At 37.6% G+C, this 27,829-nt stretch overlaps 1 protein-coding gene across 1 annotated transcript; it reads left to right on the top strand.

The window, feature by feature from the left end:
* The first annotated feature begins 662 nt into the window (after nt 1-662).
* Nucleotides 663-25,268, top strand: LOC128558661 (uncharacterized). Its single transcript, XM_053548660.1, has 2 exons — nt 663-808; nt 22,534-25,268. The coding sequence occupies exons 1-2, from the start codon at nt 679-681 to the stop codon at nt 24,072-24,074; spliced, it is 1,671 nt and encodes a 556-aa protein (XP_053404635.1). The 5' UTR covers nt 663-678; the 3' UTR covers nt 24,075-25,268.
* Nucleotides 25,269-27,829: the final 2,561 nt, after the last annotated feature.

The raw sequence follows: 27,829 nt of genomic DNA, 5'->3' as shown, positions 1-27,829 counted from the left end.
AACGGACCTACAGAACACCTTAGGCTGGAGCACACTTGAGAAGAGACGTATAGACTCCAAACTGGTCATGTTTTACAAGATTTATCACCATCGTGTAGCCATCCCCCTCCCAACTTACTTAGAAATCCCAACCAGGTTAACCAGACAGAGGCACCCCCTCACTCTCCGCCAAATTTACGTCAACTCGGACTTCTTTAAATTCACCTGTAGAACAGGTTACCCCCGCATACTGCGACTCTGCCTGACCTTGAATCCTTCTTGAAAGCAGGCAGTGGCCCTGTTCCAGTATTAAATATAGCAGTTGTTTTTAACCTTCTTTTATTCTACTGTTTTTAACATTTTAACAACCATGCTAGATCTATGTCTTATATTAAGTCTTTTTCCGGTTAAAATTACTTTTACACTTTAATCTTCACTAGTAACAGTGCATCCTACCCATAACATTGCATAATACTCGCAAGAGGCGTGAGGCAGTAAACATAGATCAGCATAATTGACCAATTTAAAGTCTACGTTCGGTTCAGCTCACGGTTTTGTTTGTCAGCGTCATTGTTGCGAAAGTCTGCTTTTGACTTCTTCGAAGGGGTGAATTTATCCACATAACCCGTGCCGCCACTGCTAATCTGGGTCACGTGATATTGCCAATATATAAGGGGCTTGCCGACCGGAAATCTTTGAATGATACGAGCTTATAAAGTCGGTTACGCATTCAATTTGAAAATGTCTTGCATGAGTTTTTTCAGTCGTGCTGTTCGTTTTCTTTGTTGTGGCTTTGTGCCTTCTACACAGGAAGAGCTTACGGACCTCAGTAAGTTTGATATGGTTTCTTTTTTTCAGCTGCCAGAAATCTCTTAAAATTTTTACCCCTACACCCCACCCACCAGTAACGATGTTCCCGCCCAAAGTGGTCAGCCCATTGCCACCTTCTGACAAGTTAAAGCGTGGCAGAAGTTCCTTCTAGGGCACATCTACATAAATATATAATGACCATCTTGTAAAATTTTGGTTGCAGTGCCGATTTCAATATGGCTCTATCATATCACAAGATTGGTAACCTCGTTTTGTACAGCAGTGTAAAATGCATAGAATATTGAACTTTCTGTGTTGCATTGTTAATGTGAAATTTTAATAATAAAAAAAATTGGTTGAAATGTCTGTTTTGTACTGCCAAAAAATGTCAAGTAGGTATTTCCGCTAATTATTATTTAACATAAATTGTTAAATCCAACAACAAGTTAAATCTGTTACCACTTCCAGTTGAGTTAATACGGCAATAAGACATTGACCCGGTCAATCTGTTATGATTAGATGCGTGAATTTGTTGCACATAATTAGACAGGCTGGGCACATCTCCCAATCGGGGTAAATTACCTCGTTCTGGGTAATATACCCCGATCGGGGTACAACTAGAACAACAGAAAAGCACAAAAAAATTGATATTTCTTTTTTCTTTAAAGTGCTAACATAAATATTTTTACTAAAGCTTTATATCATCATTACAAACATGCCCAAGTACCATTTTATTAATTTTGAATATGTTAAAAAAGGGTAAAAATCTGAATTTTTTACAACAAAAATCTGTTAAAAAATTATCATATTGTCAACTGTTTATATCATATGAAGTTGACCCGAGAACACGAGCATTAGCACTTCCTTAATAAAAGAGTTATCCAAAATTTTGTGCTTTTCTATTGTTCTTGTTTGACCCCGATCGGGGTATATTACCCCAAACGAGGTAATTTACCCCGATTGGGAGATGTGCCCAGCCTGTTAGAGGGTCGCAATGTGGTTTGTTTTTACATATTAAGCATGCATTTGAAGATAACGATAATATTTAGTTGTTTACATGTAAATTTACTGATATATGTGTATCTGTTTGTACATATGTTATGTTCTTCAAGAATGGAGGAAATAAAAGAATCAGTCAACCATCCTCTGGTTTAGTAATATGTAATCCATGGACGGGTTCAGTCAGAGTCGCCTTGATTAGGAAAGAATAGTTTTAACGTCGGAGGTTATTTCTAAGGTCACAGAGTTTGACTGGCCAGCTTGTAATGACAACAGCTTTCGATATCAGTAGGTGAGTCAAGTGTGACTTACCAAACTATAATGTTCCTTCTCAAGAGAAGGAACAATAAGCAGGTCAGAGTCGTGAGCTGGGTATATCAATAGTTCTGCCAAGTCCTGGATGTGGCAGGGTCGATGTTGCTAGTGATCTAGTTCAGTTTGTGATTGAATTTTATTTAAGCAAATTTTGTCTTGCAAAATATGACGTCCCATGAGCAGGAAGGTCTAATACCGGGGAGTACACACTCCATATAAATCAATACATTTATCTGTATTATGCTGTTTTTCATACCTGTAAATATTGACCAGTCGTCAGCGATTGATATTTTGTTTCCGCTACTATCGATTAGCGTGTAATTAGCATATAACCTCATCAGGTCTAGGAAAGTGGTATATTTACAGATTATCTGTAAATTTACAAATAATCTATATATTTACAGATTTTTCGATCTGTAAATTTACAGATTGAGTGTATGAAAACTGATGAAATTGCATTTATTCCCAAAACCGCAGCTTGAAATTAATTGGTTTATTTACAGTATGCATAAATTAACGTCATTTGTGAGTTTCAGCCATTTTTAGCTCGACTATTCGAAGAATAAGTAGAGCTATCCTACTCACCACGGCGTCGGCGTCGGCGTCACACCTTGGTTAAGTTTTTCGTACCAGTCCACATTTTGACAAAGTCTTTTGAGATAAAGCTTTGAAACTTTCAACACTTATTTACCATCACCATGGCCAGTTATAGGCAAGAGTACATAACTCCATCAAGGACTTTGGCTGAATTATGGCCCCTTTTGACTTAGAAATCATGGTTAAGTTTTTCGTACCAGTTCATATTTTGACAAAGTCTTTTAAGATAAAGCTTTGAAACTTTCAACTCTTGTTTACCATCACCATGGCCAGTTATAGGCAAGGGTACATAACTCCATCAAGGATTTTGGCTGAATTATGGCCCCTTTCGACTTAGAAATCATGGTTAAGTTTTTCGTACCAGTTCATATTTTGACAAAGTCTTTTGAGATAAAGCTTTGAAACTTTCAACACTTGTTTACCATCACCATCTCCAGTTATAGGCAAGAGCACATAACTCCATCAAGGATTTTGGCTGAATTATGGCCCTTTTTGACTTAGAAATCTGGGTTTATATTTCGTACCAGTTCATATTTTGACAAAATCTTTTGAGATAAAGCTTTGAAACTTTCAGCACCTGATTACCATCACCATATCCAGTTATAGGCAAGAGTACATAACTCCACCAAGTATTTTGGCTGAATTATGGCCCCTTTTGACTTAGAAATCTTGGTTAAGTTTTCCATACCAGTTCATATTTTTTGTAAAGTGTTTGACATATGGCTTTGAAACTTTTATCACTTGTTTAGTATAATAATCTCTATCTGTAGGAAAGAGTACATAACTCTGTCATCTATTTTGGCTGAATTATGGCCCTTTTTGGACTTCGAAATTGGTTCTGTTTTCATACAAGTCCACGTTTTGTCAAAACTATTTGACATATGGCTTTTAAACTTTGAACTCTTGTTTATCATTATGATTTCCATCTGTAGGCAACAGTACATAACTATTTTGACTGAATTATGGCCCTTTTTGGACTTTGAAATACATTGCCATTTAGTGCAAGACTTATCGAAATCAAATAAATACAGGAACATTGTTTGTCTAATCTATTTATTTCTTTTGTCTGAATATCTGTTGAAATATTTTGACCCCATTTTTCAATCAATTTTTTGAATAGTCGAGCACGCTGTCATCAGACAGCTCTTGTTATTGACTGAGTTATTGGCATTTTCAAAAAAATCAGTGTCAACGGAAATGACTGAAAGTTGCAAATGACCTTTATTTATGCGTACCATAAGTAAATCAGTTAATTTCAAGCTGCGATTCTGAGTCCAAGTACAGTCCCTGGCTCGCAGAATTTGCTTTTTCTGCGTTATCACCGGCACAAATATTTACCCTGAGTGGAAAATCGCGATGATTTTTCACATTGAATCACTTGTAACTGAAGACTGTGATAAATCACAATGATTTTGTAAGACCCTGTGATCTATTATAGATAAAGTGTCCACGGCGACTCGCAATGAAAAATCTCAGCGGGTCGCGCTGAATTGTGATGGATCGCGGCGAATCACTGGCAGTCACCGCGAAATCCAGGTAAGGCTGGCTACTGGGCATATTTATACACTTAACGAATGATTTTATGAATTATTTGCAACTGCGTTTATTGCAAATGACTAAAAAGCTAATGAATATATCTTGAAGTTTAAATTTTACTTTTATCAAGTACACTTTTAATAACTTAATAGATCTAATATTTAAAATGATAATTTTACATTAATCATGAAAACATTGACTATAATAGGAATTAAAATAAAGCTGCACTGTTAATTCAAATCTAGTTTATTTCCTTTTAATTAGTTAGCTACTATACTTGGTATATAAAAGTAGTATTTTATTTATTTTCATATAAAGTATACAGAACGGACTACGATGTGAATTAAACAAATCACATAAAAGTTATTCAGTAGTTTATCTGGACTTAACATTTAATAGATTCTTATGTATACTAATTTAACCAATATCAAATAACGATTAATTAAATACTATATCAAGCTTAATTTGAACACAATTTAATCTTTACACTGGTAACATATATGATCCAGTTTATAAAATATATAGCGTATGAATCATTATTGTTTGATGATAATTAAAAAAGAAACGTACTTCAAATGTTTAACAAATACAACATATAAAGGAAAAAAATGTGCATTTCATACCATGTGTAACATTTTCCTTAAACGTGATCAGACATCGGCAAAAGTTGTCAATTAACCCCTTATCTATTGACATGCGTTAAGACAACATTGAAATATCTCGTCACTGCAGTGGAAGCTGTAAAATATATTGTGGGGATGCAGGAAAAAACGTGCATCCCCACGGCTCATAAAAGTGTCTGCGCTAGGGTCGAATTGTTGGGAAGCGTGGACTTTGAAAAACCCGCAAGCCAGGGACTGTATGATTTTAGCAGTTTTCAAACATTGGATCTGTAAATTTATAGATCGAAAAATCTGTAAATTTATAGATTATCTGTAAATTTACAGATAATCTGTAAATATACCACTTTCCTAGACCTGCTCATGTTAATAATAGAGCTGTAACACTTTTTGTTGAAAGTGTTTACCAGTCACATGTTAAGTGACGATAATTAGATGATTAAAGATTGATCTAAAGGGATTCTGAAGGAAAAACAGCATGCGACTGCATGGGGTGATATGCTTGATTATCACAAATTAACTCGAGCTCACTTCCCTGAAGAAATATTTTACCAGGTAACTTCAAACCTTTATCAAAGGACCGATTTTTGTTGGATCTAATAAATAAAATGGAAAAAACAACAGAAAGCTGACACTTTTTTAATCTTGTAGAGCCATAATTATAATTATTGTTTATAATGTGAGATTTCTACATACAGAAACAAACATTCTTCTTGAACGCAGAGAATGTTTCAAACGAAATTGTTTAAACTCCAAAAATTAGTTAAATAAATTAAATCTTAAAACTGATGTGTGAAGAATACAATGTCTTTAAATTAAAATAACAAGGAAATTTAAAAAAAGGCCGACAACGAAGTAACATTTAGTATTCTGAACGTTTAGATAAAACTGTAGAAAATCATCTAGGTTTAACACGCATTTAAATGGTGAAGAACAAAGCAACATCATAAACAAATATTTTCAGGCAACAGTTTACAGTTTCAACTTGCTATTTTCATTAAAATATGGCCTAATTTTATTGTTGTAAATACTCTGAATCAACAAGGCAAATATCATGTAAAAAACAACATCTTTCTTTCTGGGTAAAACAAGACTAGATTTAGCCATTTTCACATGGCGAAAAGTATCATTAATGTAGATATTTTCCATTTGAAAACAGATGCAGGCAATAATTTCATGACAGAACTTGTTTTCAACAAAAAATGCAACAAATGCTTTCCCAGATTTTCACTGAAAGGACGAGTTAAACTGTAAGGCATAAGTGTTTGAGTAATAGCAGAATAACCTACGGCATACGCTTCGACTGGACAACAACATAAAATAAGATAAATGCCGCATTCCAGTCCCTGTATCAGTTGTTCCAGCAATGAGGCAAAGAAGTATAAAAAAAAACACAGAATGGCAACTGGCTGTAATCTCACGTGGTCTTGTGTAGGAGCATGAATCGGCAGTTTTTAGTAAGAACAAGCATCGAGTATGGAGTTACAATTTGTACCTTTAAAACTTCATTCAAAATTTCGAATTAGTATGACCCGCAATTATAGCAGCCATCCTTAGTACGACCCTGGGTCAGACATATTCCATTTAGTATGACCCTGGGTCAGATATATTCTAATAAGCTTTAAGACAATTCCGATTTAGTATGACCCTCAGTTACAGCATCCATCTTTAGTATGACCCAGGGTTGGACATATTCCAATTAGTATGACCCTGGGTCGTACTAAACTGAAATAACTTAAAGACATATTATTTAGTTTCAAGACAATTGAATTAGTATGACTCTAGGATCATACTAAATACCAAAATGTACGAAATTCACTGACCAATGAAATCAGGTGTTACATTTTCTTGTACATAATCGTCTATATTTAGAGGTCACCTTAGGTAAAATGAAATAAAATCTTAAAAACAGTTATCATAAAATGACGATTTCAAGTTTCTTTGATCGTGTGAGGAATATAGTACATGGTGTACTTTTAAGACGCATACACAAAATGGTGTAATTGATCAGTCTATTGAGTATTTGCAAATGAGGCTTAATTAGTTGCTTTACCATGTTCCAAGCTTATCAGATGGCCAGTTATCTGATCCTTAAGGTAGTTCTGCATGTTTGGATCGAAATTTTTTCTACAATGTAGAATTTGATTAAACTCCGATTTTTATGCGCCCGGCATCTACTGATCGTCCTGTCCGTCCGTACAAGGTTAACCAAATGGGACCGTTTCGTCTAGCATCAATACCCCTTACTAGAATGACTTGGTACTAATGCAAATGTAACCTGTGACCATTCCCCATCTTCAGACATCACCTGACCTCAGTTTGACATTGACCAGAGCTCCAGATAAGCTGCGTATTTGCGTATTTACGCAATTAAAATTGCAGAAAACCCAATTGAATTCATACAGTGTGCGTACTGAAACGCAATTAAAATTCCTAATACCCAATTCGTAAAAAATAGCTTGCGTATCGCATTTTCCTTATAACTAGAACGGGTACGAGACTTTAACGCTAGATTTGACTGACTGGTTAAACGTTACTGCAGAACAGGTTGCAATTTATTGGAAAAAAAACAGGACCATTCAGTCGGCTGATCAGTGTTATTTGGACGCTTTGTAAACAATTTTACGCCGATAAAATGTAAAGAGGTTGCAGGAAAAAACATTGTTGCAGCACAAACAAACAAATTAGTGGGATATTTTGCTGTTCAACAATGACAGTTATCTGTTTGTGACGATGTAGTGTCACCAATACTGGATGACATCTTTGGGGAGAATGCATATTGCGGTGACCACATCCTTCGGGATATTGTGGATGAACTGATCTCAGACTGCATTAAAAGTGAAAAAGAAAACAACAGTATGAAACATTCATTACAATTTTAAATACATTTTTGTATTAAACATTGAAGGGCGCCATTAAAATACTTAGTCAGTCCTGTTTAATGATATATACCATGTATACTGTAAGCAAAAAAATACTCAATTGTTAGTGCGAGATTGGTAAAATACCCAATTGGTTTTAGCAAATACCCAATTACTTCTGAAAAGGCTGGGTAATAATATTATTTTTACCCAATTCAAATTTCCAATATCCAATTCAGACAAAAAGTGATGGGTAAATACCCAATTGCACCAAAAGCTTATCTGGAGCTCTGCATTGACCTTGACCTCATTTTGGACTTGGGTTGCTTTATATGGCCATCTCTTGGTTAACCAAATGGGACCGTTTCGTCTAGCATGAATACCGCTTACAAGAATGAATTGATTCTAATACAGATGTAACCTGTGACCATTCCTCATCTTCAAACATCACTTGACCTCAGTTTGACCTTGACCACATTTTGGACTTAGGTTGCTTTATATGGGCCATCTCTTGGTTAACCAGATGGGACCGTTTCGTCAAGCATTTATACCGCTTACAAGAATAAATTGATACTAATACAGTTGTAACCTGTGACCATTCCTCATCTTCAAACAGCACCTGACCTCAGTTTTACCTTGACCTCGTTTTGGACTTAGGTTGCTTTGTATCGACAAGGATGCCACTGGGGTTATCAAGCGTTTATTGAACGCAGCTTCTTGTTCAAAACTTCAGACTATACCTAGAAAATTCAGCAAATAAAAAAGATAGAGCTGTGTGCTTGATTTTTAGCTCACCTGTCACATAGTGACAAGGTGAGCTTTTGTGATCACCCGTCGTCCGTCGTCAGTCTGTCCGTGTCTGCGAAATGAGGGTTAAGTGACTGCATAACGGTACTTTCTCTTTGATGTCATTCATTCCGTTCTGTTTATGTGACTTTTTTCTTTTTATGTGACTGATAGAACAATAGAGAGAACAATGGGGGTGTCACATAAATACCGTTTCGTTAGAACGTCCGTGCGTGCGTCCGTCAACAATTTCGTGTCTGCTCGATAGTGGTTTCATTTATGATTTTATTTTAACCAAACTTGCACACTACTTGTATCACCATGAGATCTCGTTCCTTTCTTGAACTGGCTAGATCCCATTATGGGTTCCAGAGTTATGGCCCCTGAAAGGGCCAAAATTAGCTATTTTGACCTTGTCTGCACAATAGCAGCTTCATTTATGATTTGAATTTAATCAAACTTACATAAAACTTGTGTCACCATAAGATCTTGGTTCCTTTCTTGAACCAGCCAGATCCCATTATGGGTTCTAGAGTTATGGCCCCGGAAAGGGCCAAAATTAGGTATTTTAACCTTGTCTGTACAATAGCAGCTTCATTTATGATTTTATTTTAAACAAACTTGCACACAACTTGTATCACTATAAGATCTTGGTTCCTTTTTTGAACTGGTGAAATTCCATTATGGGTTCCAGAGTTATGGCCCCTGAAAGGGCCAGAATTAGCTATTTTGATCTTGTCTGCACAATAGCAGCTTCATTTATGATTTAAATTTAATCAAATTTGCACAAAACTTGTGTCACCATAAGATCTCGGTTGCTTTTTTAAACCGGCCAGATCCCTTAATGGGTTCCAGAGTTATGGCCCCTGAAAGGGCCAAAATTAGCTATTTTGACCTTGTCTGCACAATAGCAGCTTCATTTATGATTTGATTTTAACCAAACTTGCACACAACTTGTATTACCACAAGATCTTGGTTCCTTTCTTGAACTGGCCAGATTTCTTCATGGGTATTAGAGTTATGGCCCCTTAAAGGTCCAAAATTGGCTATTTTGGCTTTTGCAGCCATATAGATACTTCGTTTACGGTTTTATTTGATACAAACTTCCAAAATATCTTCAACAACAATAAATCTTGGATTCCATGACAAATCAGATCCAATCGTAGGTTCCAGAGTTATTTTATATCTGATTACCTCCCCTGATTGTAATCAAAATGGATTTATATCAGTTAGTACTTATAGGATTTATTTGAAATTTCATTATTGTCACTAGTTGGACTGAGTCAATCAGGGTAGATAACTATGGACTGATTTTATGTCAAATTACCTCCCTTTATTTCAAATTAAAATGGGTATATCTCCTTAACTAATGAAGATACTGATCTGAAATTTCATTTATGTCAACAGATTTATTTGGCAGATCCTTCTTTTGTTCACTTACAATAATTTTTTTTTTAATTACTTCCCTTTTACGTTACTATAAATAGCTTATTTTTAGTAACTTTTTTATTATTGGCCGTAGGAAAAAACCAAGACCATTTTTCTGTGGTACAACATGGATGGTACCTCCAAATTTTAGGTGTATTTTGACATATCTGTACCTTGTAAGAATTTTTTTTCTTTTTGATTAAATTTCTTCCCTTTGTTGTTCCTGTCCTTTGTGGACTTAGATGTGGACTTAGATATTTTTTCTGAGGACCTTCTTGTCCTCAAGTGCAATGATAACCTGTGAGCGATATAGGGCCATCATGGCCCTCTTGTTTGCTAGACTGATTTGAAAAATTTGAAACTCGCACAATATTTCATAATGAGAGTCTATGGGAAAATCATAACTTTCATAACATTTTCGAGAATAGAAATTTTTCTACAATGTAGATTTTGATGAAACTTCTCACAGTTCTAAATAAACACATGGTCTATAATTTGGTGAGATAAAATGTATAGGTCCATGTGCTTATTTTTTAGATATTTGACCAAGATTAAAGTGAACCGGACATTTCACGCTAATTTCAAGACATTTTTTGGAATTTTTTGATGTGTCATATGTTTTAATATCATATTTTGACTTTAGAAATATAGCAATAGTGCCATTGTAATAATTTTACTCAAAGGTTTTGATTAAATCATAAAATTATTTTCATTTCCATATGCTGAATCCAGGCTTTATTCAACATTTTCCGAATAAATGACCTAACACCATCACTTCCAGTTTATCAAACGTGCAGAACTACCTTAATTGGACGTCATGCTGACAACAAGCCTGAAATTTCCAAATCAAAATTGATTCTCCAGCTGTAGACCCTTGTCCTCGAACTGGAGAGGTTAAATGACTTTTAAAAGCCAGTATCTGAAAAGAATGTGTATATAGCCATGTACCTGATCACTGCAACAATGACTATAAAGATTATTGTCATTGGTTGCAAAAATGGAAAAATGTTACAGAAGCAAGATCAAATGAATAGCATGGAGTACAAATACAATGAAAATTATAGATAATAAAAACATAACTTTTGTTATAATACACTGAAAAGAAAAAAATGCATTATTTACTTATTTAGTTTGATGTCTTTTCATTACTCTAGAATATAGTGGTATTACATCTTTCATTCTTTCTGAAATTGAATTGAAGAAAAAAACTTCATTTCATCATTTTTGTCTGTTTGAAATCTGGTTTTATATTTGTTATGCAATGACCTTGGGTCTTCCTCCACCATCAAAGCTGGACAGTACAACCTATAATTGTGTCGGTGCGACGTTAAGGCCAGCATTTTAAGCTCACCTGTCACATAGTGACAAGGTGAGCTTTTGTGATCACGCAGCGTCCGTCGTCCGTGCGTGCGTGCGTCCGTAAACTTTTGCTTGTGACCACTCTAGAGGTCACATTTTTCGTAGGATCTTTATGAAAGTTGGTCAGAATGTTCATCTTGATGATATCTAGGTCAAGTTCGAAACTGGGTCACGTGCCGTCAAAAACTAGGTCAGTAGGTCTAAAAATAGAAAAACCTTGTGACCTCTCTAGAGGCCATAAATTTCAAAAGATCTTCATGAAAATTGGTCAGAATGTTCACCTTGATGATATCTAGGTCAAGTTTGAAACTGGGTCATGTGCCTTCAAAAACTAGGTCAGTAGGTCTAAAAATAGAAAAACCTTGTGACCTCTCTAGAGGCCATATTTTTCATGAGATCTTCATGAATATTGGTCAGAATGTTCACCTTGATGATATCTAGGTCAAGTTCGAAAATGGGTCACGTGGGATTGAAAACTAGGTCAGTAGATCTAAAAATAGAAAAACCTTGTGACCTCTCTAGAGGCCATATTTTACATGAGATCTTCATGAATATTGGTCAGAATGTTCACCTTGATGATATCTAGGTCAGGTTCGAAACTGGGTCATGTGGGGTCAAAAACTAGGTCAGTAGGTCTAAAAATAGAAAAACCTTGTGACCTCTCTAGAGGCCATATTTCTCAATGGATCTTCATGAAAATTGGTCAGAATGTTCACCTTGATGATATCTAGGTCAAGTTCGAAACTGGGTCATGTGCGGTCAAAAACTAGGTCAGTAGGTCGAAAAATAGAAAAACCTTGTGACCTCTCTAGAGGCCATATTTTTCAATGGATCTTCATGAAAATTGGTCAGAATGTTTACCTTGATGATATCTAGGTCAAGTTCGAAACTAGGTCACGTGGGGTTAAAAACTAGGTCAGTAGATCTAAAAATAGAAAAACCTTGTGACCTCTCTAGAGGCCATATTTTTCATGAGATCTTCATGAATATTGGTCAGAATGTTCATCTTGATGATATCTAGGTCAAGTTCGAAACTGGGTCATGTGGGGTCAAAAACTAGGTCATTAGGGCTAAAAATAGAAACCTGTGACTCTCTTGAGCCATATTTCTCAATGGATCTTCATGAAAATGGTCAGAAGTTCACCTTGATGATTCAGGTCAAGTTCGAAACGGTCACGTGCGGTCAAAATAGGTCAGTAGGTCTAAAAATAGAAAAACCTTGTGACCTCTCTAGAGGCCATATTTTTCAATGGATCTTCATGTAAATTGGTCAGAATGTTTACCTTGATGATATCAAGGTCAAGTTGAAAACTGGGTCACGTGGGGTTAAAAACTAGGTCAGTAGATCTAAAAATAGAAAAACCTTGTGACCTCTCTAGAGGCCATATTTTTCATGAGATCTTCATGAATATTGGTCAGAATGTTCACCTTGATGATATCTAGGTCAAGTTTGAAACTGGGTCATGTGGGATCAAAAACTAGGCCAGTAGGTCTGAAAATAGAAAAACCTTGTGACCTCTCTAGAGGCCATATGTCTCAATGGATCTTCATGAAAATGGGTTAGAATGTTCAGCTTGATGATATCTAGGTCAGGTTCGTAACTGGGTCATGTGCGGTCAAAAACTAGGTCAGTAGGTCGAAAAATAGAAAAACCTTGTGACCTCTCTGGAGGCCATATTTTTCAAGAGATCTTCATGAAAATTGGTGAGAATGGTCACCTTGATGATATCTAGGTCAAGTTTAAAAGTGGGTCACGTGCCTTCAAAAAAAATTGGTCATTAGGTCAAATAATAGAAAAACCTTGTGACCTCTCTAGATGCCATATTTTTCAATGGATCTTCATGAAAATTGGTCAGAATTTTTTATCTTGATAATATCTGGGTCACATGTGCTCAAAAACTAGGTCACTATATCAAATAATAGAAATACTGACATCATACTCAGTTCAACACTGGGTCATGTGGGGATAGGTGAGCGATTCAGGACCATCATGGTCCTCTTGTTTTATTTTCTGGTTTACAGGGGATTTTTCAAAAAGTTTGGGTCGGGGGGGACAAATAAAAATAAAAATCCCAATTTTGAGCAGTCGACCAAATAAATAAAAATAAAACGTCCAAAAGGATACAATTTTTTTATTTTTTGTACACTCCAGAAAACAAAAGCTTGCAAGCTTAAATTGCATACACACACACAAATGAACTATTCTGAACTGATTTATATCTCATCATCTCAGTATACTGTTGTTTTCTTTATGTGTAGCTTGTATGAATAATGCAATTTTCAAAGACACCAAAGATATGTATTATTTGTGTTTTTGTATGTATCTATTTTGTAGTAAAAATATACTTGTGGTTTTTCATAATAAAATATACAGATACCACAGTTGACATATCATAAGAACATTGCATAATGTTTATTATATAAACATGAATAAAAACTGCTTTTAGAATGGGGATATGCAATGACTACTTTAGGTCTGCATCCTGCATACATGCGTATTAATTGGCCTTAGATGCAAAGTCTTAAAAGACAGGCATTGTCATACTAGAAAGCCAAAATTACAAATTGATAAACTGGCTTTAAAATTAAATGGCTTTGGTTAAGTTTCAGCGGCTTGAATATTGTTTTATATTTTGCCGATTGTCAGTGCCACCTATATTGTACGACAAGTCAAAACAATCTGTATTTTGGTTCAGCTGAAATGTGTACAAAATAACAACCTTATCGGCTGATGTTTAAACAACAGTATCGGATATTTATAAGACTCTTCACTGAGATGGGACTTGGACTTAGTAAGTTATGAGTCCGAAAAAACATTTATTACTGGATATGTCATTATGTGTTCCTCAGTGTCAAAGGCACATGTGACATATAGTGTCTGAATGTTTGTCCAAAACATACTTTCAAAGGGTCATCTTACAGATTTTATCGGTATACTTCAAGTGAACAGGACTCCTGAGAATATTGCTGAGAGTTTCATGTTTGATAATTATCTTTTGAGTTATAGTACCTGGCTAGAACTTTAGTCAAACTAATTTGACAGATCCTAGGAAATATTAAGATAATCTTTTCATATGAGCAATATCTCCACTCGGATTAGATTGCCTGTCAAAAATATTAAACAACCATTAATCTGACTGTCCAATTATTTTGACTACATGTAGTTTGAATTTTTTATCACATACATATATCTTTATCAAGCATTTGCAGGGACATGTGTCATTTTACATTGAAACTGCACTTTCTTTTGAACAGAACTACTGAAAATTATGGTATTAGTTATTTTTTCTTCTCCAACCCCCAAGACTTCAAAGTAAAAAAAAAATATGTTTAGCAACTTGATACTCACTTTTGCTCTTCCATTTTGCCATTTCTTTGGTTTCTTTCCTTTTTATCAAGTGTGGTATTTTTCTGACAGTCCCACATGAATTTGATCGTTGTCCAATTATAATATACAGACAACAAATCTCGTACATGTGATACGCCAGATTTTTCAACATCTAGACAGCTTTGATAGTGAAGGTCATTTTTCGTATGTGATTATTCCTAATGTTGAGCTTTAGGTTCTGTAATTTCTACTCGGATCCAATTTGCTTACAATACTTGTTATCTCTGCAAACTTATTCCAAAGATTATTGTCTGTTAACTTGTATATTTTTCCTATTTAATTTCACACAGTTTACATTCATGTAGGCCGCCATTTTTCATGCGTCTGCTGATCTTGATCAAAGAAGTATAAAATACATTTATTTTTATAGCTCTTTGTCTTAATTAAAAACCTCTACCTTACAATTAAACATTTATTTTTGGCAGCAGCAATTATGGACGGTCGGCGGATAAAATGAAAATAAAAGTACTGAAAATGACTTTTATTTTTATTTTGTTTTGTCAAAAAATAGGGTCGACGCTCCCGTAAACCAGAAAATTAAAAAATGTTGGCCTAAACTTGTCCCCCCCAAAAAAAAGAAGGCCCTGTATTGCTCACCTGAACTATTGACCTAAAGCTCATCAAGATTAACATTCTGACCAAGTTCCATTAAGTTTAAACTACTAGTGTTGTTAGTTAAACCTCAGGTTTGTGATATATACCATGTATATACAGTAAGCGTACACAATTTAATTGAAGGCACAAGAAAAAAGATACTCAGTTGATTGTGCAAGATTGGTGAAATACCCAAGTGGATTTAGCAAATACCCAATTTCTTCTGAAAAGGCTTGGTAAAGATATTATTTTACCAAATTCAAATTTCCAATACCCTATTCGGACAGAAAGTGATGGGTAGATACCCAATTGCACCAAAAGCTTATCTGGAGCTCTGATGATACATAGGTCTAGTTCAAATCTGGTCAAATCAAAGGAAGAGCTAGTTAACTCTGATTTGTATTTTTGACCAAATTTGATTTTATGCTTAAATTTTTTAACAAACTTTGTTTTCTGGACATAACTTTGGTACTATATAAGGTAATGATTTGAAACTCAAAATATTATCTTTACCATCATCATCTGCATTTGTTGTAACAATCCTAATAACTAATTTGTGTATTTGATGGAATTATGCCCCTTGGTGTATCTTCCTTTTCAGACATTTATTCATTTTACTGTCAAATCCCCGAAAAGTGGAGCGTGCTGTCTTACGGACAGCTCTTGTTTACATGCTTGTATTTTAATTTGCAGTACCAGATATTTTTGTTCAATGCTGGATTTTTTCTTTCACTTTAAATGCAGCCGGAGATCAATATCCCGATGTATTCACCTGTTCACAGCAATATGTGTTCTCCCATAAGATGTCATCCAGTATCTGCGACACTACATCGTCACTAACAGATAACTCTCTTTGTTGAACTGCAAAATATCCCACTTGTGCTGCAGCAATGTTTTTTGCGACCTCTTTTATCCCCTCTTAAATCTTATTGGCGTGAAAAATTGTTTAAAAAGCGTCCAAATAAATAGCAACCTGCTCTGTGGTGAGGTATAAGCAGTCACTTGTCTTGTAGCGTTATAGTCTCTTACCTGTTCTATAATAAGGAAAATGCGATACGCAAGTGATTTTTTATGAATTGGGTATTAGGAATTTTAATTGCGTTTCAGTACGCACACTGTATGAATTCAGTTGGGTTGTCTGCAACTTTAATTGCGTAAATAAGCAAATACGCAGAGCTCATCTGGAGCTCTGGATCATCAAGACCAACATTCTGACCAAGTTTCATTAAGATATACAGGTAGTCATAAGTGTGGCCTCTACAGTGTTAACTAGCTTTTCCTTTGATTTGACCTGGTGACCCAGGGTTTTTCCTAGGATTTTTCATTTGGGGGACATGATATCCCACAGGTTTGCATTTTAGGGGGACATTCACATGATTTTGGGGGACATTTTAAATAGGCAGTGGCTAGGTAGCCGGTTCAGGCTACCTAGACCTTTAGTTTACGTAGCCGGTTCCGGCTACTTAGACTAAAGGTCTAGGTAGCCAGCTCTATATATAGATATCGTATATGAACATGTAAGTCAAGGTAGCCGCATTTAATAAACTGTATTATAAAGAATCATAATATTAGTTTAATGAATTACATTTCTTGTAATTCATTATTTATTATTTGTGTTTAACCGGTATATTTCGTATTTACGCGCTCATATCATATCAGGCGACATTTTCAATTTGTTATGTTAAAACGTACTCAATACATATATGAGATGAATATAATGATCCTTTATAATACAGTTTATCAAAACCGGCTACCTTGACCTTACATGTACATATATGTTATGTATATATAGAACCGGCTACGTAGACTAAAGGTCTAGGTAGCCGGAACCAGCTACCTAGCCACTGCCTTTTAAATATTGATTATTGTTTGAGAACTGTAACTGTAGTTTTGCCCTGTATTGTGCAACAACAAAATACGGAATAAAAACAGTGAAAGTCAATTCATGTTCTTTATTTATCATGTTTAGCTCGACTATTTGAAGAATAGGGGAGCTATCCTACTCGCCCCGGCATCGGCTTTATCTTGAGCTTGAGCGTCACACATGTTAAAGTTTGCGTACCACCCCAAATATTTTCAAAGTCCATTGCGGTATTGCTTTCATATTTTGCATACTTGTTAACCATTTTGACCCCAGTCTGTAAACAGGAGCAGACAATTCTATCAAGCATTTTGACTGAATTATCGCCCCTTTTCGACTTAGAATATGTTTATTGTAATGTTAAAGTTTGCGTACCTCTCCAAATATTTTCAAAGTCAATTGAGATATTGCTTTCATATTTTGCATACTTGTTTACCATCTTGACCCCAGTCTGTAAACAGGAGCAGACAACTCTATCAATCATATTTCTATCAGCTCAAGGTGAGCTTTTGTGACCGCTAAATGTCCGTCGTGCGGTGTCAGTCGTCCATTGTCCGTCTGTCAACAATTTCTAAAAAAAAAATTTTCTTAAAAACCACTTGGCAGAATTACACCAAACTTCATAGGAATGATGGTCCCCTTTCAAAATTGTTCAAAGAATTGAATTCCATACAGAACTCTGGTTGCCATGACAACGGAAAGGAAAAACTTAAAAATCTTCTTGTCCAAACTGCAGGTCATAGGGCTTTGATATTTAGTAAGTAGCATCATCTAGTGGTCCTCTATCAAGATTGTTCAGATTATCCCCCTAGGGTCAAATATGGCTCCGTCCAGGTGATCACATGGTTTACATGGACTTGTATAGGGAAATTTCTGAAAATCTTCTTGCTTGTCCAAAACCGCAAGGCGTAGAGCCTTGATATTGAGCATGTGACATCATCTAATGGTCCTCTATATGGATTGTTCAAATTATGTCCCTCTGGTGAAAAGAGGCCCCGCCCTTGGAGTCGCAAATTTTACAAAGACTTGTATAGGAAAAACATTTAAAAATCTTCTTGTCTGAAACCACAAAACCTAGGCCTTTGGTATTTGGTATGTACCATTTCCTTGTGGTCCTCTATTCAAATTGTTCAAATTATGCCCCTTGGGTGGAGAGGCCCTGCCCTGGGGTTCCCAAGTTTTACATATATAGGAAATTTTTTAAAAAATCTTCTTGCCCAAGGCCTTTGATATTTGGTATGTAGCATTGCCTAGTGGTCCTTTACCAAGATTATTCAAATTATGCCCATGGGGTGAAAAGAGACCCTGCTCGGGGTTACTCGTTATATGAGTTATATAGAAAAAAATACTTCAAAAATGATCTGATCATATGTCCTAGTCTGTTTAATTAAAATTACCTGATGACCCAAAGTAGGGGTCATTTGACTGTGATCTTGACCTAATGACCTACTTTCTTTTTTTAGCTCCGCTATTCGGAGAATAGGGGGGCTATACTACTCACCCGGTGTCGGCATCTGCGTCGGCGTGACCCTTCTTGGTTAAAGTTTTTCGGCAACCCTTGTTTTTCTGCCATATCTTTGTTACTGTTGCTTATATCTAACTGTAACTTCACATAAACATTGTCCAGTATACAAACAATGTATGTTTAGGGGCTGAGCCCATTATACCCAAGGTCAAGGTCACCAAGGTCTTATACTTAGGTTATTTTTAAGGTTAAAGTTTTTTGGCAACCTTTGTTTTTCTGTTATATCTTTGTTACTATTGCTTATATCTTACTGTATGTTCTCATAAACATTGTCCAGTATGCAAACAAAGTATGAGTAGGGGCTGATTCAATTATACCCAGGGTCAAGGTCACCAAGGTGTTATACTTTGGTTATTTTTAAGGTTAAAGTTTTTCGGCAACCTTTGTTTTTCTGTCATAACCTTGTTACTTTTGCTTATATCTTACTGTAAGTTCTCATAAACATTGTCCAGCATACAAACATAGTATATGCAGGGGCTGGGCTCATTATACCCAAGGTCAAGGTCACAAAGGAGTTATACTTGGAATTTTTCATGTTAAATTTTTTCGAAAGCTTTATTAATAGACATATGTTTGGTACTTTAAAAGATAATGACTTGAAATTAAAAATATTTGTTTATAATCATCATCTGCATGTGTGGTGACATACCCCATAACTCTAACTGAATTTTTGACAGAATTATGCCCCTTTTATACTTAAGCTTTTTTTGCAATCTTTGATTTCTGGATGTAACTTTAATGCAATATAAGATAAAGACTTGAAACTTAAAATGTATCTTTATCACCATCATCTGCATGTGTGATAACAATCCCCATAACTCTGATTTGTATTTTTGACCAAATTATGCCACTTTTATACTTAAATTCTTTTAATAAACTTTGTTTTCTGGACATATCTTTGGTACTATATAAGATAATGACTTGAAACTCAAATTATATCTTTGCCATCATCATCTGCATTTGTTGTAACAATACTAATGACTCTAGTTTGTGTATTTGATAGAATTATCCCCCTTGGTATATCTTCCTTTTATAGTAGAGGTCTCTTAATCAGACATATATTCATTTTACTGTCAATCCCCGAATAGCGGAGTGCGCTGTCTTACGGACAGCTCTTGTTAGCTCACCTGAGCACGAAGTGCTCAAAGGTGAGCTTTTGTGATCACCCTGTGTCCGTTGTCCGTCGGCTTCTGCCGCATCGTCAACAGTTTGACTGTTAACACTCTAGAGGTCATAATTTTGGCCCAGTCTTAATGAAACTTGGTCAGAATGTTACCCTCAATAAAATCTTGGACGAGTTTGCTATTGGGTCATCTGGGGCAAAAACTAGGTCACCAGGTCAAATAAAAGAAAAAACTTAACACTGTAGAGGCCACATTTTTGACTGTATCTTCATGAAACTTCGTCAGAATGTTAATCTTGATGATCCTTAGGTCCAGTTTGAATCTGGGTCATGTGGGGTCAAAAACTAGGTCACCAGGTCAAATCAAAGGAAAAGCTAGCAAATACTCCAGAGGCCCCGTTTATGATCTTATCTTAATGAAACTTGGTCAGAATGTTAATCTTGATGATCTAATGGTCAGATTCAAATCTGGATTAAGTGGGATGAAAAACTAGGTCACTAGGTCGAATCAAGGGAAAAGCTTGCTAACACTGTAGAGGCCACATTTATGACTGTATCTTTATGAAACTTAGTCAGATTGTTAATCTTGATGATCTTTAGATCAAATTCAAGTCTGGGTCATGCAGAATCAAAAGCTAGGTCACCAGGTCAAATCAAAGGAAAAGCTAGTTAACACTCCTGAGGCCACATGTATGACCATATCTTAATGAAACTTGGTCAGAGTGTTTATCTTGATGATCTTTAGGTCAAATTTGAATCTGGGTTAGGTGAGGTGAAAAAATAGGCCACGAGGTTAAATCAAAGGAAAAGTTTGTGAACACTCTAGAAATCACATTTATGACTGTATCTTCATGAAACTTAGTCAGAATGTTAATCTTGATAATCTTTAGATCCAGTTTGAATCTGGGTCATGTGGGTTCAAAAACTAGGTCACCGGGTCAAATCAAAGGAAAAGCTAGTTAACATTCCTGAGGCCACATTTATGACCGTATCTTAATGAAACTTGGTCAAAGTGTTAATCTTGATGATCTTTAGGTCAAATTCAAATCTGGATCAGGTGGGTCGAAAAACAATGTCACTGGGTCAAATCAAAGGAAAAAGCTTGTTAACACTGTAAAGGCCACATTTATGACTGTTTCTTCATGAAACTTAGTCAGAATGTTAATCTTGATGATCTTTAGGTCTTGTTTGAATCTGGGTCATGCGGGGTCAAAAACTAGGTCATGGGGTCAAATCAAAGAAAAGCTAGTTAACACTCATGAGGGCACATTTATGACCATATCTTAATGAAACTTGGTCAGAATGTTAATCTTTATGATCTTTAGGTCAATAGGTCAGGTGAGCGATACAGGGCCTTCTTGGCCCTTTTGTTTTTCAAGATACAGCCTTGAAATTTGAATGACATACACAGTTTTGCACAACAATCTTAAAACTGACATTCAGCGGGCATGAATGTGACCTTCTGACCTACTTTTTAGCACACATGAGCCAAAGGCTCATGGTGAGGTTTTGTGACCACTCAATGTCAGTCGTGCGGCGTGAGTCCGTCAGCAATTTCTAAAAAAATCTTCTTGAAAACCACTGTGCAGAATTACACCAAACTTCACAGGAATGATCCAGGTGGCCCCCTTTCAAAATTGTTCAAAGAATTAAATTCCATGCAGAACTCTTGTTGCCATGGCAACCGAAAGGAAAATTTTTAAAAATCTTCTTGTCCAAAACCATAATGCGTAGAGCCTGTGACATCATCATTTGGCATGTGACATCATCTTATGGTCCTCTGTGAAGACTGTTCAAATTATGCCCCTGGGTTGAAAAGGGGCCACTCCCTTAGACTTGTATAGGAAAAACATTTAAAAATCTTCTTCTCTAAAACCACAAGACCTAGGCCTTTGATATTTGGTATGTAGCATTACCTTGTGGTCCTCTACCATAATGACTGAAATTCTGCCCCTTGGGTGAAAAGATGCTCAGCCCCAGGTGGTCTCAAGTTTTACATAGACTTATATCTATAGGAGAAAATTTTAAAAATCTTCTTGTCTAAAATCACAAGACATAGGCCTTCGATATTTGGTATGTAGCATTACTTTATGGTCCTCTACCAAAATTGTTCAAATTGTGCCACTGGGGTGAAAAGAGACGTCCCAAATTTAACAAAGACTTATATTGAGAAAAAAAATCTTCTTGTCCTCAAGTTCAAGACCTAGGCCTTTGATATTTGGTATGTAGCATTGCTTAGTAGATCTCTAATAAGATTGTTCAAATTATTCCCCTTGGGTGAGAAGAGGCTCTGCCCTTGGTCACATGTTATATGAGTTATATAGGAATAAATACTTAAAATTATCAGATCATATTGCCTAGACTGTTTAATCATAATTACATGATGACCTCAAGCGATTAGGGGTCACTTGATCGTGGCCTTGACCTACTGACCTACTTTCTTGTTTTTTAAGATACAGCCTTGAAATTTGGATGACATGTACAGTTTTGCACACCAGTCTTAAAACTGACTTTCAGTGACCATGAATATGGCCTTCTGACCTACTTTCTAATATTTTAGCATCAGTTTGGCATTTTCAACATGTGGCTCATATTACTCAGGTGAGCAATTCATGGTCATCATGACCCTCTTGTTTGATATTTTAGTATCAGTTTGACATTTGAAACATGTAGCTCATATTACTCAGGTGAGGGATCCATGGTCATCATGACACTCTTGTTTATAGTTCAAGGTTGTGTTTTATCGTTTCAGGCTCTGAGCCGATGCCTCTCATCGTGACTCGAAGAGAGATCCAGGATGAGGATGAGGAGCCCACTCCTTCCATGGCTGCGGAGTGGATGACGGATGATGAGCCAGTAGAGGTTGTGTCCTTGGTGCAGCCGGTGCCAAGTTGTGAGGGGATGGTATTTTCTTTTTCTAATCCTACGGTTGAGACCTCTTCTCCGGTGGCTGTTGAGGTCGAGTCGCAGGATGTTGGTCAGGCTGTGGTGGAGGAGACATGCCCCGTTTTCCCGTCTGTGAGTGAGCCACAGCCCATAGAAAACGCTCTACCTAGAACCACAGACCAGCTCTTGATTGTGCAAGAGCAGCCAGTTCCCGTGTTTGTTGCGGAGTTGCTCCCAACACTGACCGTTAGTTTCCTTGGCCCATATAAGGAACTAGTTGGTGCGGACGAGGAAGGAACTGGGAACTCTGGCAGGTATGAAGGTGTAGGTGAGACATTTTCTTCTTCTTATCCTACGGTTGAGACCTCTTCTCCGGTGGCTGTTGAGGTCGAGTCGCAGGATGTTGGTCAGGCTGTGGTGGAGGAGACATGCCCCGTTTTCCCGTCTGTGAGTGAGCCACAGCCCATAGAGAACGCTCTACCTAGAACCACAGACCAGCTCTTGATGGTGCAAGAGCAGCCAGGTCCCGTGTTCGTTGCGGAGCTGCTCCCAACACTGACCGTTAGTTTCCTTGGCCCATATAAGGAACTAGTTGGTGCGGACGAGGAAGGAACTGGGGACTCTGGCAGGTATGAAGGTGTAGGTGAGACATTTTCTTCTTATCCTACGGTTGAGACTTCTTCCCCGGTGGCTGTTGAGGTCGAGTCGCAGGATATTGGTCAGGCTGTGGTGGAGGAGACATGCCCTGTTTTCCCGTCTGTGAGTGAGCCACAGCCCATAGAGAACGCTCTACCTAGAACCACAGACCAGCTCTTGATGGTACAAGAGCAGCCAAGTCCCGTGTTTGTTCTGGAGTTGCTCCCAACGTTGACTTTCAGCTTCCTTGGCCCATATAAGGAGCAAGTTGATGTTGAGGAGCAGGGATACAGGGACTCTGGCAGGTATACAGGTAAAACTGATTTGGAGCAGGATGATGGTAAGAGTTGTGTTGGGTATGAAGGTACAGCTACAGCAGAGGATGACCAGGTTGTTTGGGATCGAACCACTATCTCGGAGCTGGTTGATGTAGGAGACGACAGCAGATTGGACACTACGTACGTGATAGAGTCGACAAACGAGGACTCTGTGGAGGAGAGTCTGAACACCACGTACACGTTAGTGTCGTTGGAGGACAGATTAGATAGGACGTTCACTGTTGACACTTGGGAGTGTTTGAACAGAACGTTCATTAGTAACGAGTATACTGTGTATTTCTCAACAGATGGTGATGAACCTCCAGTGTTTCCACCAGTTGTTGATGAGGTCTCTGACTTTGATGATTTGCTTAAGTGGTATCTTAGGGAATGGAACGGTGATGTGCTCAGAATGTATCCGTCAAGAACAAGACAAAGAAGGGTTATGTGTTAAGATACTGATTTACTCTTCAAACTTGGTATGCCAGATATGTATACTCGGATCAAAGGTGTCATAACTTTTTAATTGATATTTCAAGGTTAATTAGGAACTCTAATATACAAATATGTTCTACGTTCTACTCTTCCTCCACAAACCTAGACATGACTATATCTAGATGACCAGGGTAGAATCACTAACCTGCTATAAGCCAACTGGATGTCTTCCTCATATATCTTTAAAGTTCATCATTCAAATATCATTATTCTTCCAATCACATTTATCCATTCTCTCATTATTTTTGCTTTCAAATTACTGTTAGGAATAAAATCAGAAATTAGTAAGTACATTATTTGTTTCTTTCATTAAATTTTTGAATTTCCAATATTTAAAATTTTGGGGTTTTTGTTGGGTTGATTCAATGCCTTTTCCTTTGTTATTATCTATTAATTGGATGTATGCCCCCCACATGCATTGTTTAATAGATAATTTCTGACTGTGAGTCACCCATCATTAATCCATTCTATTATTTTTGAACTGCTTTAGCATTAGGACTAAGTTTCAGAAATTAAGTACATTCATGTTTATCTTTAAATTTTTGGTATGTTTGAATTAATAATTTTTATAGGCAAGGCGCAGAAATTAGTAAGTACATTTGTTTCTATCTTTAAATTTTTGAATTTCCAGTATTATTTAAAATTTTTGGGTTTTTGTTGGGTTGATTCGATGCCTTTTCCTTTGTTATTATCTATTAATTGGATGTATGCCCCCACATGCATTGTTTAATAGATAATTTCTGACTGTGAGTCACCCATCATTAATCCATTCTATTATTTTTGAACTGCTAGAGCATTAGGACTAAGTTTCAGAAATTAATTAAGTACATTCATGTTTATCTTTAAATTTTTGGTATGTTTGAATTAATAATTTTTATAGGCAAGACTCAGAAATTAATAAGTACATTTGTTTCTATCATTAAATTTTTGAATTTCCAGTATTATTTAAAATTTTTGGGTTTTTGTTGGGTTGATTCGATGCCTTTTCCTTTGTTATTATCTATTAATTGGATGTATGCCCCCACATGCATTGTTTAATAGATAATTTCTGACTGTGAGTCACCCATCATTAATCCATTCTATTATTTTTGAACTGCTAGGGCATTAGGACTAAGTTTCAGAAATAAAGTACATTCATGTTTATCTTTAAATTATTTGTGTATGATTTTTGAATATTAATGTAATTTGTTTATAGGCAAAGATCATGCGAAATTAATAATGTATAATGTTTGTGTATCACATTATCATTATTATTTTTGAATGCTAACTTACTCAGTTAAATTATTAAACAAATTTTGGGTATTTTTTGGTTTTGTTGGTTGATTCGATGCCTTTTCCTTTGTTATTATCTATTAATTGGATGTATGCCCCCACATGCATTGTTGAATAGATAATTTCTGACTGTGAGTCACCCATCATTAATCCATTATTTTATTTTTGAACTGCTAGAGCATTAGGACTAAGTTTCAGAAATTAATTAAGTACATTCATGTTTATCTTTAAATTTTTGGTATGTTTGAATTAATAACTTTTGTAGGCAAGACTTGCATATCTAGCAATAAGTAGGTAAGAAAAACCTGAGTCTACTAGGTATATACTTTCTGGACATAACAACTTGACAGGTCTCCTACATTACACTGACTTTGGGCTACTAGACTGTAATTTCCAAACCAAAAAAGATAACTGTATGTATTGTTGTTGATGAATATATGCATAGGTTTCTTAAATATTTGTAAGTTTGTTTGATTTCAGCAACATTTTTAATCCCCCGCCACTAAACTATTTGAAGGATAACAGTGGCGGGGGATTAAGCTGTCTTTCAGACTGCCTTGTCCTGTGTAGCCATGCAGAGAACCTACCATGTGCTGGGATCAAATATGTGACCGTAGCCAGGCAGAGAACCTACCGCTTCAGCCGCTTCGAGTGCGGGAGGTCGTGGGTTCAATCCCCGGCCGCTTCGTACAGAAGACTTCAAAAATGGTACTAGCAGCTTCCTCGCTTGGTGCTCGGCATTAAGGGGATAGTGCTAGGACTGGTCAGCCCGGTGTCAGTATAATGTGACTGGGTGGGGTATCATGCCACGTGTCTACGGCGTGATATTCCAGTGAGGCAGCACTATAAAGTTGGGCATTGCCCTCACTGCTACAAGTAGACACCGTCGTTTATATAACTGAAAAATTGTTGAAAAAGACGTTAAACCGGAACACACACACACATACGGCTTCGGCAGGGATCGAACCTACAGCTTTTCGCTGGGGTTGAACCTGTGACCATAGCCCGGCAGAGAGCCTACAGCTTGGCCTGGGATCGAACCTACCGCTTTCCGCTGGGATCGAACCTGTGACCGTAGCCCGGCAGAGAGCCTACCGCTTGGCCTGGGATCGAACCTACCGCTTTCCGCTGGGATCGAACCTGTGACCGTAGCCCGGCAGAGAGCCTAGCGCTTGGCCTGGGATCGAACCTACCGCTTTTCGCTGGGATCGAACCTGTGACCGTAGCCCGGCAGAGAGCCTAGCGCTTGGCCTGGGATCGAACCTGCCGCTTTTCGCTGGGATGGAACCTGTGACCGTAGCCCGGCAGAGAGCCTACCACTTGGTCTGGGATCGAACCTACCGCTTTTCGCTGGGATGGAACCTGTGACCGTAGCCCAGCAGAGAGCCTACCACTTGGTCTGGGATCGAACCTACCGCTTTTCGCTGGGATCGAACATGTGACCGTAGCCCAGCAGAGAGCCTACCACTTGGTCTGGGATCGAACCTACCGCTTTTCCTTGGGATCGAACCTGTGACCGTAGCCCGACAGAGAGCCTACCACTTGGCCTGGGATTGAACCTACCACATTTGGCTGGGATCGAACCTGTGACCGTAGCCCAGCATCGAACCTATTGCTTTTCGCTGGGATCGAACCTGTGACCGTAGCCAGGCGGAGAGCCTACCACTTGGACTGGGATGGAACCTACCGCTTTTCGCTGGGATCGAACCTGTGACCGTAGCCCGGCGGAGAGCCTACCACATGGCCTGGGATCGAACCTACCGCTTTTCGCTGGGATCGAACCTGTGACCGTAGCCCGGCAGAGAGCCTACCACTTGGCCTGGGATCGAACCTACCGCTTTTCCTTGGGATTGAACCTGTGACCGTAGCCCGGTGGAGAGCCTACCACTTGGCCTGGGATCGAACCTGTGACCATAGCCCGGCGGAGAACCTACCACTTGGCCTGGGATCGAACCTACCGCTTTTAGCTGGGATCGAACCTGTGACCGTAGCCTGGCGGAGAGCCTACCACTTGGCCTGGGATCGAACATACCGCTTTTCGCTGGGATCGCACCTGTGACCGTAGCCCGGCGGAGAGCCTACCACTTGGCCTGGGATCAAACCTACCACTTTTTTTGCTGGATCGACTACCGCAGGCCTTTTCCTGGGATCGAACCTGTGACCTTTGTAGCCTGGCGGACAAACCTCCACATTGGCCTGGGATCGAAACTTACCGCTTTGCGCTGGGATCGAACCTGTGACCGTAGCCCGGCAGAGAGCCTACCACTTGGCCTGGGATCGAACCTACCGCTTTTCGCTGGGATCGAACCTGTGACCGTAGCCCGGCAGAGAGCCTACCACTTGGCCTGGGATCAAACCTACCGCTTTTAGCTGGGATCGAACCTGTAACCGTAGCCCAGCATCGAACCTATTGCTTTTCGCTGGGATCCAACCTGTGACCGT

This window comes from Mercenaria mercenaria, chromosome 7 (assembly GCF_021730395.1).
Source record: "Mercenaria mercenaria strain notata chromosome 7, MADL_Memer_1, whole genome shotgun sequence".
In the NCBI taxonomy this organism is placed as follows: domain Eukaryota; kingdom Metazoa; phylum Mollusca; class Bivalvia; order Venerida; family Veneridae; genus Mercenaria; species Mercenaria mercenaria.
The sequence above is the reverse complement of the archived record's forward strand: the minus strand, read 5'-3'. Positions and strand labels throughout refer to the sequence as shown.